Genomic DNA, 23410 nt, shown 5'->3' with positions numbered 1-23410 from the left:
TTTCAAGATTTAGTAAAATATGGCCTTAAGTTTCCCAAAAGAACGGAATTTTTGTTAGAATGAAATTAAGCTGATAAAATATTGCATCATTTAAAGTACATTCGTCAGTTTGTCACAGGATATAGATAACTTCAAATTAGGGATGTGCATTTAGAATTTTGTGTTTTTATTAACCGACAGTCTTAACGGTTCATAACTGGTTAACCATCAAAATTATAATGTACTTATCGGATTGGATAAAAGTCTGGGACTAGGGATGGTAATTTAGATTTTTTTTTCTGACCGATAACCGACCCCTGTAAACGGTCAATAATTGTTTAATGATAAGTATTAAAAATCCTTTTTTAGAAAAAACAGTTGGTTACCGACAACAAGCTCTCCATCGTGCACGCTCATTCTGATGCATGCTCTCTCTAATGCTCGCAGAAACCCACACATACACACACACACACACACACACACACACACACACACACACACACACATACACACTCATGAAACTAAGAGGTACATTTATTATAATCCTCAGACATAACTACTGTCACGTGTTCAAAATTTCAGGAAAGGACTACCACGCTTCAGTACAATAAACACATCTATTTATTGAAATTGCTGAGAAAATTGATGCTTGTACAAGGACCTTTTCTGTTTGGCTCACTGCAGCCTGCAAGCAGTTAGCTGCACTCAGCCGCCCAAAAAAGGATAACCTTTCCTAATACATTTGTGATTTATACTGTCCAGTGTTCTTGGGTGTTATTAATATCAGTGATTAATATGGAACCTCAAACTGAGCCCCGTGGTACATCCTTCATTATGAGTTGTTTTTTTTTATGAATTGGACAATCAGCAGTGAAATAGGATTTTTAGAAGAAATGTCAAAGCTGTCATTAAAAAAATCACAGAGACGTGTGTGCATTGTAAATTGTCCCAATGTGAACAAAAGTAAATGGTGAATAAGTTGTCCTGAGTGAACCCAAAGTTCATTACAGATGTTGGTGCAGGTTGTATGCCCTCCTTTCGAGGCCTCTCAACTCTGCGGCCTTGACAGGTGCTGAGACAATCGGTTTACTGTGTCTGTCTCACAGATAAAGGTATTCTCCCTTTTTCCTCTCACTAAAGTGCCTCAGTGTTTATCTATTAGGAGTCAGTGATATATGTTGACAGATTCTGATACTCACGTCAATAGAACGTTCCCACACTTTCAACAAAGTGTTTAAAGGGTTGAGTGTTCATAACGCACAGCTGGAGAATACAGCCATGTGATCCAGCTGCAACAATAAGTAAATAAAAATGTACAGCCGACCTTTTCTATGGTCAGCACACAGAACTTAAACACTAAACATAAGATCCTGTCCGATCCAGACGCGTGTCTGGAGTTTTAAATAATGAACGAGTTACCCGGCTGTGCCTCGTGCCTAAATGTTAGTTTTCATTTCTGCTCAACAACAGGTAATACTAAGCTTTGTTTTTTCAGTTTTTCAACTGTTAAACTGCTTGTTTAATGCCAGTGATTTTGCTCTCCTTTCAGACTCATCATGTTATTTACTCAGGACTAACAGCGCAGCCATTAGACAAACCCACACCAGTAGACTTGATGAATGGCCTGCCGCCCTGCTCTCCAGCCTCAGTCTGTACTCTGCCACCACCTTGCTGTATCCCTTCTCCTCTGACACACATTTGTAATTTCCATCCTGCTTGGGACCCATGCTGTCGATCAGAAGAAGGCACTGCTGCTCCTTCGAGCTGCAGGAGGTGGAACCCTCAGGGTGATGCCAGGTGTATTCTGCATGAAGGGACGACACCGAGCACTGGAGGAAGTACTTGGACTCGGAGTGGAGCGGGATGCAGCCTTTATCGTTATCCGAAACTGACATCCCCAAATGTTTACCCACTAAGAGAAGAACACAAGAAAGTTTGTTTAGCTTAAAGACGTATGTTTATTTTTTTTATTTACATTGGCTGTATTTTACCAAGAAGGTTTCTTTTCTAATTATAGCGTGGCAAACATCTTGGCTACGTGCCTTTATCCTCCTTCAGTTTGAAATTAACAAGTCACCATAGACTAGAGAGATTGGGCACCAGTACAAAGTGTATTCAAGTGTGATGAACATCAGTTTTCTAGGAACAAACTAGGGGCTGAGAGGAACAGAAAGGGTGCACTTTTGTCCAGTAATGAGACTAGTTAGTACTAAAAGTTAAATCGTTAACTACTGAAAGATAAGTGAGATTATAAGGAGAGTTGGATGGGTGTAATATAAATAGTTAAATCACTCTTACAACACATTTGTATCATGAAACAATTTTAATAAGTGTGCTGCAGTGTTTTTTGTCTAATGCACATCATCTAACCATGTGAGGCAAAGAGGGGTAGAGCTTTGGATAAGGGGGGAGTGTGTCACAGAATTAGAATAGAGCTTTATCATCAGCATATGGGAGTATACGAGGATTGTTCTTGGGTGTTATTAATATCAGTGATTAATATGGAACCTCAAACTGAGCCCCGTGGTACATCCTTCATTATGAGTTGTTTTTTTTTATGAATTGGACAATCAGCAGTGAAATAGGATTTTTAGAAGAAATGTCAAAGCTGTCATTAAAAAAATCACAGAGACGTGTGTGCATTGTAAATTGTCCCAATTTGAACAAAAGTAAATGGTGAATAAGTTGTCCTGAGTGAACCCAAAGTTCATTACAGATGTTGGTGCAGGTTGTATGCCCTCCTTTCGAGGCCTCTCAACTCTGCGGCCTTGACAGGTGCTGAGACAATCGGTTTACTGTGTCTGTCTCACAGATGAAGGTATTCTCCCTTTTTCCTCTCACTAAAGTCCCTCAGTGTTTATCTATTAGGAGTCAGTGATATATGTTGACAGATTCTGATACTCCCGTCAATAGAACGTTCCCAGACTTTCAACAAAGTGTTTAAAGAGTTAAGCAACTCGTGCGGATAGAAGTAGACGTTTTAGGGGAGAATGAGTGATTTGTCAGTGTCCTTCAAGTGTCCGAAATATAGTGTTGATTATGTGTGACAAACCTTATTATGTCATGAGAGCATACATACACTGTCCACTCACTCACTGTGCTCACAGACTAATCAGACAGTAAAACATGTAAAACCTTTGGCACATGGTGTTTTTTCTTATTATGATCATGTCCTAGACAGATGCTATCCCAATGCAGACCTCCTGAGTGTGATCAAACAACAGATGCTGTCAATGCAGGGGATTGTGAGAATGAACAGTCCTCCCTGGTTATAAACAGCCCCTACACATAAACATGTATTTAAAAGGGGTCAGTGCACAGGGTCAGTCACAGGGAGGCACAAATAAAGAAGGGTTTGAAGGTTTAGTGCTCATTGCATGTAGCAGCAGTTGCAGCAGTTGATAAATTATGTGTGCAGAGGATTTGATCATCAAGGATCTTTTGATCTGAAAGCATTTTCATGTAATCTAGGAATAACCTGTGAAGGGCTCATCATACATTCATCGGGGCTGCAGTTCAGCCGAGGATAAGCTCATTGTGACGTCACGGTCACATCCTTAGAATAGGTGTTTGTCAAACTTCTCAGCTGTCAATGGAAATACATCTTTAATTGTTTGGTCTGACTAAAGCCAAAATTACACCATACCTCGTTCAGTATTATGAACCATTTGACAGATGGCTGGGTTCACTTGTGCCACATCCTGCAGTGCTTTACTGTGAGAGGAGAGGAGAGGAGAATTTTAAAAGGCTGAGGGTTCATTAAAGAGACTGTTAGTGTTTGCAAAGTAAAACTTGACCTTCAATTGCAGCATTTTCTCAAGAACTTTTGTCAGAAGTACATTTTCAGGTAGATTCCCAAATTTTGAGAGTTGGGGGTTTCAGTAGATGTTACAAAGATCCACATCAGTATTAAACAAAATCAGGCACAAGTGTTTGCAAATTAAGATACTATGAAAGACTAAATTACACTCACAACCTATGAGCCATACAAAACAGATAAAATAGATCCAGCCTATGTCATTCTATTATCCCATTAATTTGTGAATGTGCCTGGATATGTCAAGAAACAATGAGATAGAGACAACAGAGGAGTTTTTATTATTATAATTATATTAATAAAATTAATACATATTTCCTGCTAGATAAAAATGACTTTAACCCCGAAAAAGTCCATCATATATTTTACATTTTTTGTGGCAACAAAAAACGTATCTTATCCTAATGATATGTTTCATATAAAATCTGTATAAACTGTGAGCTATGTTGCTGTCTTTCAGCAGCAGCAACCAAATGAGCCTCGATGTAAGTCAAAACGAAAGTCCCAACTCATGACATTAACATGCTCCATGCTCTAATAAACCAGCCATGAGCTGTTACCTTAGTGCGGGTTCACCCCAGCCTGGTTTAGTCTGATTGAACCGAACCCTGGAGCGTTTGTCCCCTCAGTGCGGTTCGTTTAGGTGGTGTGAACGCCGGAATCAAACTCTGGTGCGGACCAAACAACCGGACCATGGTCCGCTAGAAAAGACGGGTCTCGGTCCGTTTCCAATCGAACCACGGTCCGGTTTGATTCTGGTGTGAACATAAACGGACTTTAAGTAGGACTTAATAAAGGAAGCAAACCATGAAATGGTGCATTGTAGTATGTTTACGGGTGCTGACATTTGCAGAGACACGCAGCGAGATGAGTAGAGGACAGACGTGGGGGAGCAATGAGGAAATAGTAATATGGGCTGACCAAACAAATGCTTGAGGAAACGCACGAGAACACGGAGGTATTCAAACTGTTAAGTGAAAAACTCAAGGAAATATAAATGATCGACCTGTGAAACGGTGTCGGTTAAAAGTAAAAATCTCCGACATAAAAACATTAAAGTCCGCGATCATGTTGAGTTAATCAGTGTGCTCTCTTGCTTTGTTTACTTCAGGGAGTTGTTTAACCATGTGGAAATTCTGACCAAGAGCAGTTTACCCACTTATCAAAACTTTTGGTCCGCTGGTAAAAGCTGCTGTGTGAACCATAGACTGTATAAATCATGAATGAGCTGGTTTGACTTTCCCAGGAGGAGATTCTGTCGGTGACTGACTGCAGGTGTTTAGTTATCAGACTAAAGAAGTAGCGGACTCGCTGCTCGCTCGCCCGGTGAGAGAGCGGCGAGCCGACACGTAACGGGAAACGTAAAAGAACCGGTCTCTTCATCACTACAGTCCGCTGTAATCTCTCCGAGGAAACGCCAACAACTCCTGACTCCTATTTACTGACTGACGATTAAATAAATAAACACTGCACAGGCTAACAAGCAGCTAAAGGAAGCACAGTATACCTGCTACTTAGTGCTAAAAATATTTCAATACAATAACACTAGCATTTAACTCACCGAAAAGCTGGAGCTCAGACTTCTTGCACAGCCATAAAGTTCCATAAATCCCACAGAGAGATTATTTGTCCAAACTTTGAATGAAAAAATCCCCAAAAGTCTCCAACAACACAAACAGGTGAAGTTAAGCTCAGTGTCTGTGTCTGTGTTGACGTCTAGCAGACAGCCAGGAGGATCCAATTAAAAAATCCAGGATTAATATAATTAAAACGAGTGTGTTATAAAAAAAATTTTGGTTTTCGATTGGGACCAAACAAACGAATTTTAGGTGTGAATGCGCCCTTAGAATCGAAATAACAAGTTCTTGTGCAAACTGTAGCATGTGAAGAGAGATCATATGAGAGGGATCATTTGTTTCAGGGAAAATCCTGTGTTAAACAAGTTCGGAAGCAGATTTCACAAGATATTCACTTGTGTTTACAAGGGACCAGAAAGTGAATTGACTGACTGTTAATAAGACAGAAAATCAAGTTAGTCTTGCATTTGTTAGCTTAGGTGTTTCAAAGATGTTTAGAAAATATCTACAGTATGTATTATTCAACCTTTCTACACTAATTTTATGCTGTAAATAAACATATGGATTCATACAAACATCATAAGAGACATCTCAAACGAATTCCAACTCATTTAAGCTCAGTATCCACTGAAATTATTATGCTAAAGAATGATTAAATAAAACCATCTATTCATTATCTGTACTGGATATCCATTCAAGGGTCACGGGGGGGGGGGGGGGGGGGGGGGGGCTGGAGCCTCTCCCAGCTTTCATTGGGCGAGAGGTGGGGTACACCCTGGACTGGTTGCAAGTCAATCACAAGGCTGACACATAGAGACAGATAAACTTTTACGCTCACATTTACTTCTATGGGCAATTCAGAGTCACCAATGAACCCAACAAGCATGTTTTTGGTGTATGCCTGTGCCATATCATATTGTTCAGATTATACCAGTATAACTTTTTTTACGTGATAAGAAGTGTCATCACAGCCTATTTGTGAATAATTTCAATGTAATTTCCAGGACGTCATTTCGACGACTTTGTAATGACCCTAACCGGCTGTAGACAGAGGAGGACTGGCCATCTGTATGTTCTGGAGAATCACAGAACTGCCAGGAGTCGAGCGCGGCTAACGGCCGGCACGCATGAATTATTATTTATTTTCTTTAATTTAACATCATCATTTAAGATAGTTGCACACTGGCAGGCGAGGTGACAGAGGGTTAAAGTGCCAATTAGTACCAGAGATGCATGGAGAGACGCGAAAAACCAGGCGAGGAAAGAGGAAATGAGGAAATATGATATAAGAGACATGATACGTCCTTTCATCTGAAACGTCACGTGAAGCGATGTCGGTTTGCGATGAGCACGTCAGCTAATCACCGCTGGATCAGCAGTTAGTCAGACTGGTTTGTAACCAAGTTTATATTACATATTGTTGAGCAGTTTACTGTCTATGTTTAGAGCTCTTATTTTGAAAGGCAGAAAAACGGAAGTGGTGGAAGCGGTATAGACTGGTGTGGATGTCTCTGAAAAGTTCTCCCGACGGAGTCTCCTTGGTTTATTGTTTTGTCGTTCTAACAAGTCTAGGCGCCTTGAACACCCTCGGTGACACTTAAATTAGGCATTTTGCAAAAAATAGCATTGTCTAAAAATAACACAATAAATATGTGATCACAAATATAGACAACTTGTCTTCTAAAATACTCATCTAAATACTTTAAATCAGTCATTTTGCAGTACAACAGAGGATTGGGAAAATATGCATTTAATAAAAACAATAAATTGGGCGATGCCTGCGAGCTAGTTCAGGCAGACAACTCGAGCTGCACTGATTTCATAATCCAGTCTCCTGACAACACTTCCTCCCAATTGGCGGTCTATTTAAGCTGCAAGATTTCCGGTCTCTCCCTCCCTGCTCATTGAACATTGAACATTACCTACCTACACTTGAACATTACCTACCTACACTTGAACATTACCTACCTACACTAGAATATTACCTACGTACACTTGAACATTACCTACCTACACTTGATCAACATTACCTACCTACACTAGAACAACATTACCTACCTACACTTGGACATTACCTACCTACACTTGAACATTACCTACCTACACTTGGACATTACCTACCTACACTTGAGCAACATTACCTACCGACACTAGAACAACATTACCTACCTACACTTGAACATTACCTACGTACACTTGGACATTACCTACCGACACTAGAACAACATTACCTACCTACACTTGAACAACATTACCTACCTACACTTGAACAACATTACCTACCTACACTTGAGCAACATTACCTACCTACACTTGAACAACATTACCTACCTACACTTGAGGCAACATTACCTACCTACACTTGAGCAACATTACCTACCTACACTTGAACAACATTACCTACCTACACTTGGACATTACCTACCTACACTTGAACAACATTACCTACCTACACTTGAACAACATTACCTACCTACACTTGAACATTACCTACGTACACTTGGACATTACCTACCTACACTTGAACAACATTACCTACCTACACTTGAACAACATTACCTACCTACACATAATAAAAGTTAATAAAAGACAAAGTTGGTTCCAGGTTGGTATAAAATCAAAGTTTGCTAGCAGACCAAGTGTACTGCAGAAGGCCAAATGACTAGATAAGAGCTGTATTGTTTGGTGAGTGTTTTAGTATTTTGGTTACATGATTTATATCAGCGTCATCAGAGTTGCTTCTTACTGGAAGTGAAGACACAGGTGCAGATTGCAGTGAATCCCCTGTAGCTATCTATGCTACATTACAACACAAGGCTGATGAAGGCTCACAACACAAGGCTAACAAGAGACACAATGAACCTACTTGTGTTAGTTGTACACTGTGGAGTTTTGATTATAGAGCAATGTTTTATTTTGCATCCAATAACATGCCCTGCATTCATGTGGTGTGACCTACATAAGTTCTGACCAATAAAATACATCTTTTTGTAGCGTTACTTTTGTAGTGTTACTCCTGAACACACCGAAGGAACTCAGGAAAAGGGACGATCCGAGGAGCACGATTATGTGGCGTTTAATGAAAATGTATGTTAAAACGGTTGTCTTACGGTGTCTGAGGGACGCAGCTGGAATTTTTCCAGCCGCAGTAGGGGTCTCTGGCTAACACACAGTCCTCACATCTGTCTCCATACTGGGCACAATTTGCAACATCCAACTGGACCAGTTCATTTCTGGAGTTTACATAGAGCTTCCTCTGCAAGAGAACACAGCACAGAGGTCTTCTTATTATACAAAACCATTAGTGAGTATGTAGAGCTACCACTATAAAAAAATCTGCTTTATGAATGAACTCTTCCATGTCTATGTAGGAGGAATAGTTGTGTAGGCAGAGTTACTCACAGTGGAGGGCTGAAGGGTGAGGCTGAGGAGGTGGGTGCCGTGGTTAAAGGGTCGGTACTCCGCGATGACAAATGTCTCCATTTGGTTTTGCATCACTTTATGGATTCCTCCATTGTCTGTAAAGTAACACAGACAGGAAGTGATGAGTCAATACTCAAACCTGCCAGAGCACATCCCACTCCACTCCCACCCTCATACCTCATGTTTCTTCACCTCATATGACCCTTCCAGCTGAGCCTCTCAAATGTTTGGATAAAAAATAGTTTAGATAATCTCCTTCAGTAATACAGTAATAAATATGCTGTAGAACTAATGAGAGCATAGACCTGTATAATGATGCTCAAGATAGATTGATTCTGCATATTTAGATCAAACAGTGTAATGAAAGAGCAGCATCAGTTTAGCAGCTGACAGCCACATTTGGTTTAAACTTCAACATCCAATTAAACACTTTTATAACCACAGGTTGACTTTTAAAACTAGCTGTAACCCTTTAAAGCAGGGGTACTCAATTAAACTTGAAATTTTTCTCAGGCAAAGGTCCGGAACATCATAATGTCTGACCTGTGTTATGATTCAGAACCATACATTAACACATTTTTAACATCTGCAAATAAACAAAATACAATTAGGCTAAATAGTTACAACAAAAATACAACAATGCTAACACAGAACTGGAGGGAACTCTCATAATTTAACAATAATAATAATGAATACTTCAATATTGGTAGGGAAATATAGTGTGTGTTTCTAAGTTGGGTGGTGTTTGTAAGTTTGAGTGTCAAAACCTTTATTACCTGTATTTTGTTTTATTTTATGCCCCAGTTTGTGATGGAAGTGTCTTTACGTTTGTAAATGAAAACAAATTAATTCAAATAATAAATGTCTGGTACTTCAAGCATACATTTCACATTTGAGCAGCATTTAAAGAGCCATAATTCACATGGTAGTCTAATGTTGTCCATGCAGAAATCAAATGAAAGAGAGAGAGGCATTCCTCTTCACTGCAGCTGCTCTCTCTCTGCCTCCTGACAGAATTATCAAGATTTGACCACAACAGGAGGATTCACTTTATATTTTAGTTTATGTTTTGCCGAAAAGCGGTTGCAGTTTGACTTTTTCTCATGGTGAGTTTTAAAACAGGCAATGACTATGAAATAAATAATAGTGATAGTGAAGTGTTTGAACTAAACTGCAGCCTGGAGTCTCTGTTAACAGAGACAAACGGAGTGACAGTGTCAGACAATGTCCACGTTTAATAATCGCCACAGTCACGGAACACATACGAGTCTGTCAAGTCTTAAAAGCTCGGTTTTCTCTACTGCTCTCCTTTTAGAGCACGCCATGTCTACTTTTCCCTAACTCACTTATTTTCTCCCACTGTGTCTCTGTAACTCTCTTGTCGGCTGGCTCTTCAGTCTGTATCTGTATTCTCACACACACACACAGTGGGTCAGTCGCGATGTTTATCAGATTTATTATAACAGATTTGATTGGCTGAGTAGCGTCACATGTGATGATTTACAACAAATGCATTGATCTGTGAGTTTCTTGGACCCCCAAATCACTACTCCAAAGACAAAAAAAGCTGCGCAGATTAAAATAGATGCGCTTGTCAAAACTGTAAATAGGTCCGGGTCCAGAGACGATGGCAGCTGAGTCCGGATCCGGACCTAGGCACTATATTATATGAGAGCATTTCAGTTGCATGTCTGAAAACGTTTCACTATAATATAACAGAGCATTTCAGCCCCACCTGGTGTCACCAGAAAGTACTGCAAACGAAAGAAGTCAGCCCATCATTAATTCTCATCATTATATAATGTATAATCTATCAATAAAGCATCTTCCTAAATTGCATATTATTTGTGTTTGGATTTTAGTTCATGTTTATTGGTCCCTGTCGTGCTGCTTCAGACTTCGTTCTCCGATTTGTGTCCATAGTAGGCTTCCGGTGGCGTGAAAGGGCTAGCCCCGCTCTCACAATGCAGTGTGTAATGTATGTGGGAAAATATGAATATGCATGCTCAGGGTGCGACTGTAATTTATTTTGATCAATACATTGCCTGACAATACAGCGACAGAGAGGTTTTTAGAGTTTTTTGAAGTCAAAGATAAAACTGGACAAGGCATCAAAGGTGTGCTGGAACCACTGAAGCCAGGAGACAAGCTGGGAAGGGAACGGGTGAACACGTTTCACTATAATACATGAGAGCATTTCAGTAGTATGTGTGAACACGTTTCACTATACTATATAAGAGCATTTCAGTAGTATGTGTGAACGGGGCTCCTAAATGTGTATATGCTTTTCCCCCCAGTGTGATAAACTATTTAAAGGAATCGACCTGTGTATGTTGCAAATGTACACTTCACTATTCCAGGTCATTACTTCCCAGATTCAACTGACTGTATCACTCACGTAGAGACAGAAACAGGACCGGGTGAGGAGTGTTGCCCTGGTTCGGGGAAGGGTCAACGTAGATGTGAGTGTATCTGTGTCGATTAAAGAGTATTGGATCAGAGTCGTCCACAGGCCGGACCCAATCCTCCATCTCTGAATTCTCTTCAATCTTCTTCAGGACGGATAAAGGGATCGCTGTGCTGTCACGAACACACTGAAGAAGAAAGGCAGATGTTTTAGCAGTGGATGCACACTGACTCAGCGTTAAGCTTTACTGTCAAGCTGTCAGTCCTCGCATTGCACATAAGTTATGCACTTTACAATATTAATAGTGGTTAGTTAGTAATTTATAAAAAAATAAATGGTTTTGTCAAATGTAATGACTCTGTATTGTATGTATTGTATGTATTAAATATTAATGTTTTGGCTGCAGACTTAAAATTGAAAGTAACAGAGTGCTGGTGTAGCTCAGTTAGTAGAGCAGTCACCCCATGTACAGAGGCAACAGTCTGATCGCAGGTTCGACTCCCAGTCTGCTGATCATTTGGTGCATGTCATTCACCACTCTCTCATTTCCTGGCTCTCTTCAGCTGTCCTATCTAATAAAGGCAAGAAGCCATAAAAATAATCCTAAAAAAATTTAAAGTAATATTCAAATGAAAACCAAAGATGCAATAGCACATTACTTTCTTTAAGAGAGTCTTTTCTACAACCACTGAAGGTGTAAAAATAGGGAGTTCTTTCCGCAGAGAATACGCGGCTTTAAAATAAAACTTAGATAGCAGCATCACGGTTATATAGCTTAGCCTACCAGTAATCAGAGACAAAAGATATAGAAAATATTTTAAAGAATAGATTATACAAAAAAACACTCTGTGTTTCTCTGCAGAGCGTTTGATTGTGAGTTGACCCTCTCAAAAGCAGCAGAATGATCAGATGCATGAGGGGTAGAGGGAAAAATGTCAACTTAACGAGCGCGGATGGGTCGATCCATCCAAAAAACAGAATTCCCTCCCAGCATTGTTGAGATATCTCTTTCATGGGAATTGGATGGAAGTGATGTTACTTTGACCTTTAGCTACAAAATCCAACAGTCCAAGTGGACTTTTTACCAACTTGGATCAAGTATTCATTTCTGAGATTAGATATCACATTAACAAGGATGGAGCAATTATGGCCAGAAAAGTGTTTTTGCAGGACATTTTGATAGACAGTTACTTTGAAACCTTTGACCTTCACCAAATATCAAGTTCTTCGAGTCCAACTGGAAGTTTGTGCCAAATCCGAGGATGTTATGTTCATGCTATGGGACAGACCATTGGTATAGGAGGCATAAATAAAGTTGATAGGACAATTTGATGGGGGGTCTGGGGGTCTTCCCCCACAAAAATTTTAACAGAGTAGATGTAATTTCCTGTATTCTGGAGCCTTTTAATATGTGGCCTACTTTGATAAGTATCTGGCTATAGCATAACCCCCAAATTAAGGCTAGCCTATATTTTATAAATTGATCCAGAGGAAGTGGTTGGCCCCAGTTGGATCACACAAAACTAAAAGTACAATGATTGATTTGATGACTAATTCAGAGCCATCTTCAACAGTAACCACTCATTGTTTATTTAAACTTGAGGATCACTTTATGCTGTGTAGCGTGAATCGCCTTGACCTTAATTCTGAATTCTGATCATTGGATCAGACACATGCAGTTTGTCACAAGAAATATGCTGGTACCAACAGTCAATTTAGGTACTAACCATCCCTCCAAGTTTACAACCCTTCTCACATTCTAGAGAGGATAAGAAACTCACATGCAGAGACATCCTTTCTGCAAAGAATATAAGGACTAAAGTGACTGATTCTCTTTTGCAATTGAAATGTACTTAAAGTAATGTTATGCTGAGCTAACATATTTTAATACTGTGAAAATAGTTTTAACGTGAATCTGAAACTGCAGTTCTCCTCATCCTGATCACACCTCCTCCTCATGTCTGTCTCCAAACAAAGGGAGACCACATGGACTAGTGCGATCATTCGATCCATTCATTTGATGTGCATAAAGGTTTACCCGTGCATTTGCAGACGTGAAGGTGTACATGTATATACGAGTTGTTGTCATGACGGACGTTGCCATCCACCTTGTTGTTTAATAGTTTAATCCCTTTTCAACAGGTTTTATTCAACAATTGATATCAAGTGTTTGGTATCATTCTGTAGTGGATGGAGGCCAACTTTTAATATATGGAAGAATTAAATGTGTGAAATATGCAATCATGATTCTAATGCTTTTAAAAAAATCAATCTCAGAACTTTCTCGTCATGGGTGAGGCTAGAGAGGGAGACCGAGACCAGACCCCTCTGGTTCCAAGATCATAAACTTCCTCTCGTAGCTCTTGTTCCTCAAACCTTCTAGGACTTTGAGTTCTTGGGGGGAGGGTGTTGTGAAGATGAAGATGATTCAGCTACCTGCTACCTGCACGAGGGACAAAAGCCGTCCTGAAAAGGCCATCTACACAAATGCCATCTACAATGTGGTCTGTTGTCATTCATTCATTGTTCATCGTTATATTCCCTGTACCTCCTCATTTCTTCATTAATATTCTGTTTAGAAGTAGCTAAATAAACCTTTCACTTATTAAGACCTGGATCCATGGGATTTGTGTGTGTATGAAATGGTAAAGTCACTGTACACCATGGCCAAGAACCTCGTAGCAACCCTGAGACCATGAGCCTGAAGTTATTAATTAACTAATTATAAGATTTCTCTGTTTTGTCAAAATTGACACACTGAACACTGAATTTAAGGTAAACCTATATTCTGTTATTTAATATAAAACCGACGATTTCTCTGAGAGCCGAAGTTGAGTGCCATCACTCTCCTTCTACTTTTACACCAATTTATGCGATTATGATTTATAATTTTGAGTTATGAATTATTGTTACATTTAGATATTAATCAATTATTAATTATTAATCTTGCTACCCATTTACGCTACACAGCATGTAATTTCTGTAAAATGAATTTCAGTTGTTATTAAATCAATGAGTTCAGTAGAGGACAACTATAGTCAAAGTGTACTCTCCAATAAACTGCATTCATCTTCCAATCATTTCCACTATTATGAAGAATCACCAGGACCTGAGGCCTGTGTCTCAAAGTTCCATTATGTTGTTAGCCAGTTATCTTGATGGATTTTTAAGTTTGGATGAGAGGGTGGAGCTGCAGAAAAGCGAGGGGTTGAAAAACGCCAAGTTATCAAAGCTAACAGTCTGTGTCTCTGGCTGATCCATTAACTCGTGAATGAGCTAGTTTAACTTTCCCACAGAGGAGATTCTGTTTGTGGTGATGATTGACAGCAGGCGTTCATTTGTCAGACTAAAGAAGTAGTAGCCTCGCCACTCGCTCGGGAAAACGTTCTTCTTATGCGGTCCGCTGTAATCTCTCCAGGGAAACTTCTGAGTCCTATTTACTTAAATAAAGGTTTGATAAACACTGATAATTAAAACGGGTGTGTTATAAGAACCCTCCTACCCCCATACAGCTATCTTGAACAGTAAAATTACCTATTCATTACGAAACAGGGTTTTCTTTGTTCCGGGCTGTAAACATGTTTATTTAACATGTTTAACACCGCGTGTATCGGCAGATGCACTGATTTTCAATATGCTAAAAGTGGGTGGGTCCGAACCAATAGTTTAAAAAAAATGGGTGGGACTTGTCATATAATGTTCATGACTATGGGACAGACTGACAACCCGAAAACATAATGAGAAGAGAAGAACATAAATGCAGTTTTTTGTGTTTTGTGTTGACTTTAAAGCCACTAGAAGGGCTTCAAAAACATTGGTCACTGTTGAGAGTAAAACTCCATCTCTTTCATGTTTATCACTCATGTTTTGACACATGGTTTGAAAGAATGCAGCATTACCAGGAATCATTTTGTGAGATCAGTTGCTACATTTTTAACCTCTGATCAATCTAAAGTACACATACCTGTCTTGGCCTTTCTCTTTGTGCCCCTGTGCTGTAGCCTTTAAAGGGGGAGTTTGTGAAGACCTTGTTAATATCATGTATGGTGTAGACACATACAGCACTCATCCCCCTGCAGAGAGAGACACAGAGGTCAGCACAGACATCTGTAGCAACAAGGAACTGGTGAGAGGTCAGAGCGGATTTTAGACATGCTTGCGAAAACAAACAGACTTTAACAAGAGGAACTGCTCTGAACTTTACATTAGTCCACCAAATTTCATACATTTTACCTTTTCATTAGTCTCCACAGCACAATAAATACATAAATAACAATAGTTTGCCCTGTTTGTCAACTTAAGAGTCTTTAATCCCATCACACAAGGGTTTGTGGTGACTGATATGGAAAGAGTCCAAGGAAAACAACACAAGGCAATTCATGCTTGAGAGTGATTACACTGTACTTCATGAAGGTTTGAGATGAAATCGAAACTAGCTCTGTATCAAGTCATCATCAAACTGGTTTTACCTGAGTGATAATGATAATAAAAACGTACCATTCGTTTCTGAAGAGTCCATAAACTTTGGTATCCTGCCACCGGTCTGCATAAACAGCAGCCACATCTACCAGCTCAGAGAAGTGCTGTCTGCTGTCCGGGTCTCCACAGAAGAGCCTGGCGTTCATCTGGGACGTCCATGTAAACTGCATTTGTGTCTTCGGACCACCAATGTCTGCCTAGAAGCAACACGCAGCCACATGATCAATCATTCCTTCATAAAGCACATGTTATCATTAGTATATGACATGGAGGTGGTTAAAAGTTCTTGATTTAAAGCAGTTACTGTGGGCAAGCTGTTTAATTATGCAGGACTTACCATGCAAACCTGGGTGACAAAGGGGAGCCACATTCCACTGTACAGGCCTGAGTCTTGGTTTTTCTCCCTGTAAAATCCAAACACTTTATCCTGCAAAGGATTGTCTGGCTGTCTGATGGGCACCAAACCCACAAAGTGCTGCTCTGAAGACAGAAGAGAGAAAGATACAGTATGATCATTACAGTGCGATATGATACAGTACGGTACGATATACTACAATACGATACGATGTCCCCTTGGAGAAATTTAGACTCAAATGTTGCACACATAGCTGCCTCCATAGTATGATTAATTAGAAATAGTAAACACGTAAACAACGTGGCACATACTTCTCACATTCACAAATTACAAATATTGCTGTTCCATATATTGCACAACAACAATAAGTGGAATAATCTCCATTTAAATACCTTTATTATGGTTTGCTGGTCCAACTGATTTTGTCCCAAACTTGTGGATGCCAACAAACATCTGAGATCCAGAGTATGTCATATAGAGATCTTCATCTGCCTCTGACTCTGCAAAGACACAACACGATGAATACAACTTTTAATGGTATTATAACAGCAACAATGTGTTCATATTACAGTTTCTCTTGTCAGTGTTAGCATGCAAAGCTGCTTACTGACGGGCAAAACCTGGGAGACAGGTGAGAGACATCATGTGTCTGAACAGACTTTGATCACAGTCTAGAGGGACAGGTAGGTACAAGCAGGAAGCACCAGTACAATCCCATGATAAGCATTGCTAGTGAAGAACAAGAAGACATTATTAGAGGGTGATGAATTTAGTAAAGCAGGTTAGCAGAGCTTAAAAGTGCTCAGATGTTCAGCAAAGACAAACTTACCTCTGAGGAATAGAGAAATCATTAAGGGAAACTGGTGAGTCAAAGAAAGCAAAGACTCATATGCAGGGACAGAAAACTTTCCTGTATGTTCAAAAGCTCACCCACAAGTGCAGACGCTTCACCTTCCTTTATGGTAAACTCCCTGATGCTTTGCTGGATGCCCTTCACCTTTCTAGTGGTGCTGCACATGGGAAACTGCCTTGATACATTCTGCAAGAAACACAGCAGACCTTTAAGAATAAATCTTTTTTATTGTTTCTTAACATTATATCCAGTGCATCTCTGCAGTGTCCTACCATGTCACAGCAGAAAGTTTCCCTGCCGTTAGTTCCACACACAAACACCAGGTCGGCATCTTTCCTCTTGTGGACCACAGTGATGTTGTAGTTGCAATCCTACATGACAAGAGCAAGTTTTTATTGTCATCAGATCTGACCCACCAAATGTTCTGCTGTCATGTTCATTAGCTGCTCACTTTTTGTGAAGATCCTCTGCCGATGCAATCTTCCCACGACACCTTTCTTTGTTGAGGAGTCTGTGAAGGACACATGCAGGAAAATCACTTTTAGCAATGAATGAGAGAATCTTTGGCCAAATCCCAATCTCCACACTCACTGACTCACAGACTTTGAAGCGCTTTCTTGCGCGTGAGTCCGAAGTGCGTGAGTGCTTGGTGATGTCCCATTGTCAGATCACCAAGTGCGTGACAGCTTTGATGTAGACTTTTCAATGCCAAATTGCGGACTTTCCGTGTCCCCCCATTAAATGTTCTTGAAGTAGTATTCAATAAAGTTTGAACAAAAAAATCTAAACGTAAACAAAGCGAGCATGGACGGTGACGGAACAGCAAATAGGTTTATCTGTAAATGACAACATGTAGTTAATCACTTTTGTGGTTTTTAGAGATGTTTGTTTTTCAGTTAAATTCTCCAAGGATTAACAACAACGCCTTTCTGACCTTTGATAGTTTGCTATAATATTACATATTACATACACTGTAATGTAAGACACACAGTTACATCCTGGAGATCGGCTATTTTTCTTATAATTTAATGGCACATGTTGTTTCCAGGCAACGTTTGATGTCATGACAGTGTGACAATTCATGATGTTTGTGCACTTCTCAAACCCTCACGGACTAACGGACTCACGCACTGCACGCCTGACGTCATTAAAACCATTAAGGGTTCAGTGCTTAGGCTTTGGGGTTGAGATTGGGATTGGGGCTCGGTCTGTCCGTCCGTCAACTTTGTCTGATCAACTTCACACTTGATGAGTTCATAGCTGATGCCCCAAAGAAATGCAGTATTAAGTTGGATCAAATTGGCCATTGTTGAAAAAACTTTTGCCTGAAGGATGCATTTGTCATGAGTGATATTAATCGTCTTGATGATCACTTAAAGTTGTTAGTATGTGACTTTCCAGTCCCACAGGAGGGAATGTTGGAAAAAAATTTGAAGCTTTATAATCAAATGTTTTAGAGTTGAAGTTATATACCCATAAGATTTATAAATTAAATGTTTTAATGCCTTAAAGTTAAAGTTTTATAGTTATAATGCCTTAAAGTTAACTTTCCCATAGTCTAAAGCCTTAAAGGTAAAGTTTTACAGTCAAATGTCTTAAAGTTAAAGATTAACAGTCAAATGTTTTATAGTTAAGGGTTTATATTCTAATGTTTTATAATAAGTTTTTATAATCTAAAGTGTTAAAACTCTAAATATAGAATCCTAAGCTGAGAAACTCGCTGGGCTCAGTATAAAAACCAGGTGCAGGGTGGGCAGCTGGCCAAGAAAAACAGGTGTCCCCCCTCAGCCCCTCCCTTATCTGTTGTACAGTGCATGAACGTGCCTAATTGGCCGGAGTGAGGAAGAGTCCTGCGGAAAAGTTGGAAATGGGTCGGGCAAAACTGAAAGGAAACAAACTGAGGGCAGAGAGCCAGAGCGAGGAGGGGGCTCCAACAGGTGTTGGGGAAAGCTGAAGCCCAGCGAGGGAGGGGCGGAGAGTATATAAGACCCGAGCGGCTGACCTGTGGGCAGTCTCATCCGGATGGACTCGGGTTTGTTTCTTTGTATTTATACAGGAATAAAGTCTTTTTGCATCAGATTCTGCCAGTCTCTAGTGTTTGCTTGTCTGAGTTTTTGAAGACTTTGACAAGATTTTTAAGAGTTTTTTAACCACGTTTTATAACCTATTTTTAAGAGATTTTCTATTCTATATCTATTGGAGATTGAAATTATGTTGCAGATAAGAGAGTTTGTGGAACTTTTTGCCACAACACCATGTGGTGGGGCAATAACAACAAACTACATATTGGGAGGTAAGTTAAAACCATAAATCTCTTTAAAGGGGACCAAGTTCAATAAGTTTTTTGGGGGTGGGGGGTTTTGCCATAGTATACTCAAATAATTTGGGTAAAGATTATATTCCAAAAAATATCATATTCCCTTAAGGCTGTGATATTGCAGCCCATTTAGAGGACATGTGTAGATTGGAAGTTTGAGTGACCACAAAAACTTAGTGACGTTTGGTGCTGTAGCAGCTGTCTTTAGTTTATTTGTATGAATGTGAAGTCAATCAGTCAACATCTCTGCCAACAGCACTTCAGAGGGCCAAGCAAACGGGCAGTTCAAAACATGCAAGCACTCCAAAAGGGCACTTCACCACTCATTTTAAAGTCACGCTTTCTGCAGTTTGATATCTACCTTAAGTGAGTTATGTAGTACATCACTGTCAGAAACACTCACTACCTGCTGAGGATCTTGAAAGTTGAGTGAAATCAGGTGGTTTTGTCCAAAAACTGTGACAGTGTCTGGCTTTCCTTCCAGAAGAATCTGCGCAGATGGATGGTCTCCAGGCAAACGTATCCTCATCATTGAAGTGTCTATAGTGAGAACATTGTACACAGCTTGTTTAAATACAGTACACAGTAACCACGTCATCTGTTTTTAGCCAAGCTCAAGATGTCATTCTTTTGTGGACGACTTTGAACTGTCTTAAATTTGGTCCAGATATTCTTGGTCCCAAAATAATGAATCTTTATGACTACGATGATGCTCTAACTCTGACATCAAAGTTTTACTTATTTATTAAAATATCTCAACATCTACAACGTGATGGATTAAGACAATATTTGGATGCTCATGTGCTCATGAATTTAAAACGATGATCCCATTGACCTAAATTACCCAGACTTTTTTCTCCAGCACCAACATACATTCAAACTTGCTGTTCTAGTGAAATGTCTCAACAGCTGTTGGATGGATTATCATGAGAGTTGGCTGAGCGATTACTACTGGATGGATTATAGGTGAGAAATTTGGTGATAATTTAACATCTATCACTAAAACCTGTTCAAAGCTTGAACTCCTCCAGTACTTTGCTTCGTGAGCAAATATTTAAGAACGATATCTGGTCTAGTCCGACATTTCACATTATAAGCTTGAAATTAAAATCAATAAAAATACATTTAGAACAAATGTCCACAAAGTTCCCTCGTTGAGACTGCTGTCTCTTCATGTTCATGTTAGCCATTCAATGGTATGTCTTGTCTAGACCTACCCCTGACCCTACAGAGAGGAACAATGTCTGGGTAAGACTGTGCCTGGCTGCGACAGAAATATCTTGTTTGTTGCGTCATGTCTTAAAGAACTGCTCTTTGCCTCTAATAAATTAGATTAATAATGCCTCTAGCAGACTTACTGCAGTACAGCATCACATTACATTGGAATTTTGTGTCGTCATCATCGTTTGCACAACAGATATCTTATATCCATCTCTGACAAAAAAACAAATTGGCCTCTGTGAAGGTTCTCAGTCATCCAGGTCATGGTTATTCTAAGATTAATCCAAAAGGCAAATGGGCTTGGTTGAAGCCTTGACCTACAGCATCACTGAGAGTCGTGATACTTGGTAATAACGACTCTCAGTGATACTGGGTCAACGGCCCAGGTTAACTACTCACCCCTGATTACACACACATCTATTAGCATACTAATGACCTACAGAGACATATCTCTAGCTCCGTCCACAGGTTAGAACTGAAGAAGCCTTTTAGATGAGAGGTGAAACGTCTTCAAGAACTTCAACCAAGTCCAGTTGCCTTTTGGATTAAGCTTAGACCTTGTTTTAGACAAACAGTGACTTCCGAGAGGCCACCAATACGGCTAGCATAACCTTGCAATTAGCATCCCAGTTGACGACAGGAGGCACTTTTAATAATTGAAGACTTTAGACATGCTCCCTCTTTTCTCTGTGATGTTGTCTGTTAAATGAATATATATAATGAGCTCAGGTTTGCCATTTAAGTAGTTTGTGGACCGTTTTTTGTTATTTGAGTAAGCTAGCAGCATTAGCATCAATTTCCTTCTACAAGTTTATACTGAGACGTGATGTTTGTAAGCTAGCTGTAAGGGTGCCAGCAGAGGCCAAACTATGCTCACAATATATGTATTCGTGTTGAGATGTTTGTGAACGATCCAATTCTTTTGAACGGCTCTTTGTTGTAAGCGACAGGAACTGAGTCGTAGGTGAGAGACGTTCTTTTTATAGTTGTACCCAAATTTCATGGGCTGCCCTAGATCCACTCCCCTTTCTGCCTTATTACCAAAGGCAGCTTTTTTCAACTGTAACTCCGCTATACTAGATCACATGCAGCGAAATCATGTCATAGTGCCGACAGTGAGCAACATTATAACGTTTGTTGTTTTTTTGTTGACATGTCTGTAGTCATACAGAGTTGTAACATTAATTATTGGCAAATCAAAGACGTTAATTAAGTGTTCCTACATTATTCTGCTGTTTCCTTTTAAATGTTGATGTAATTTTAGCCGTAATTTAGGCGAATTTTAAACATGCGTGTGTGTTGACACAGGAGAATATAGTGCAGGCATGTTTGCGAGTCTGAAAAAAAATGACCCACTCTCGGAAAGGAACTGAGCCATAAGATCCTGCTCCCTTTAAAGATCCGTAATTCCCAATGCTATTATGTAATTCATAAATATTAGTTCTTCCATCACTCAATTACAGTTCAACCAACAACTGCCAATCCCTGTGCAGACACACCAGGCTGAGGCATGTATTCACTTAGTTTAGATATTCATGAACTATTTTTATCAGTGTAAGACCTGCACTTCTCTCACTGATAATATCCCTCGGAACTGCAGTCAGCTGGTCTGTTCTGTATAATGTCGCTCACTACTTTACCAGCCTCTGTCTAAAGTTTATCTCTAAAAAGCCTTGAAATTCCTCCAACATAACCCCCCCCCCCCCACACACACACACACACACACTTTTAAACATTTAACCTGACACGACGTTCATCGCTTTGAGTCAAAACTCGTCGCCTACGTCTAAAGTTAAAGAAAAAGCGAAACATGTCAAACCTGTGTCTGGGATGATCATCCTCGGTAAATGCGCTGTGTTCGCCTCTGTCAAACCACAGAGGCTTGGAAATAAAATATAAACGGATAAAAGTAAGAGACACATCTCTCCGTCTGTAAAGTCGCTGCTGTGCTTGTCACTGAGCTGTGAACGCTTTCAGGATCTGCTCTGAGAGGGGCGGGTCTCTCATTGGATGATTGACTTTGGCTAATTCGTAGGCTACAGCAATTAAGGCTACAGCTCAAGAATCTACATGTAGTGATCATTTCTACCTACTTTTGTTTATTGCTACATCTGCTTTGTTAATACCATACAGAGGCTGGTGATCTTATAACTTACAGTATATTATTGTCAGTTGTCCTTCTATAGCCAAACTGACTGACAGAAATAAAAAGCCAGTAAAGAATCTATTACATCAAACGCAGCGGACTGCGGTCAAGCCAGCCGTGGTTCGCGTTTCCTTGGTCAAATCAGCCGCACCTTTTTTTTCCAGTGCGCAAATGCACTAACATTTACGGTAATCGTAATGAAACCGCTCTGAAGAGCTGCTGGTAGTGAATTTGGGGCAGACTGTGGTCTCACAATCAGACCCATGAAACATACGATACTTTTACAGTAATTATTCCCAGTAATAAACTGAAGGTATCACGAAGGTATCCTTCTGGATTTCAAAGTAAAAGACGACGTGAGAAAAAACCCCAAAAACATTGTTTCCATAAGTAGCTCAAGATACATATACTGCTGAATTTAGTACTTCCTAGACTATTTGCATGAATAATATGAAGTACTTTTACTGAGTACTTTTCAAGTAATCCTGTGTCAAAATCCTTAACAGAGAGCAAGAATAAGGATACTTCACCCAACTCTGATGTGGAATAAAAACCTTATTTTCCATAAGTAGCTCAAGATACATATACTGCTGAACTTAGTACTATCTAGAGTACTTGCATGAATAATATGGAGTACTTTTACTGAGTACTTTTCGAGTAATCCTGTGTCAAAATCCTTAATAGAGAACAAGAATTAGGATATTTCGCCTAACTTTGATGTGGAATAAAAACCTTATTTTCCATAAGTAGTCAAAGATTCATATACAAAGATTCATTCATATGAATCTTGGACTACTCATGGAAAATAAGGTTTTTATCCACATCAAAGTTGGGTG

The 23410-nt window shown here is 39.7% G+C and overlaps 1 protein-coding gene across 2 annotated transcripts; it reads right to left on the bottom strand.

Annotated features, from left to right (window-relative positions):
- Positions 1-582: 582 nt before the first annotated feature.
- LOC138588546 (semaphorin-7A-like) lies at positions 583-22373 on the bottom strand. 2 transcript variants are annotated; one of them, XM_069658740.1, is made up of 14 exons: positions 22248-22373; positions 19611-19747; positions 17342-17401; positions 17163-17261; positions 16968-17076; positions 16430-16537; positions 16020-16162; positions 15701-15879; positions 15168-15276; positions 11195-11390; positions 8776-8891; positions 8484-8629; positions 3626-3693; positions 583-1891 (listed from the first exon to the last, which is right to left on the bottom strand). In XM_069658740.1, exons 1-14 carry the CDS (start codon positions 22348-22350, stop codon positions 1539-1541), a joined length of 1926 nt encoding a protein of 641 aa, XP_069514841.1. In that variant the 5' UTR covers positions 22351-22373; the 3' UTR covers positions 583-1538. The 2 variants fall into 2 exon arrangements, with proteins under 2 accessions (XP_069514841.1, XP_069514850.1); XM_069658749.1 differs by having other exon boundaries at positions 19614-19747.
- Positions 22374-23410: the final 1037 nt, after the last annotated feature.

The sequence above is a fragment of the Semicossyphus pulcher genome, unplaced genomic scaffold (assembly GCF_022749685.1).
Source record: "Semicossyphus pulcher isolate SPU_LCO1_2020_fin unplaced genomic scaffold, fSemPul1.0.p SCAF_1, whole genome shotgun sequence".
In the NCBI taxonomy this organism is placed as follows: domain Eukaryota; kingdom Metazoa; phylum Chordata; class Actinopteri; order Labriformes; family Labridae; genus Semicossyphus; species Semicossyphus pulcher.
Note: the sequence above shows the minus strand (reverse complement) of the source record. Positions and strands in the feature narration are given on the sequence as shown.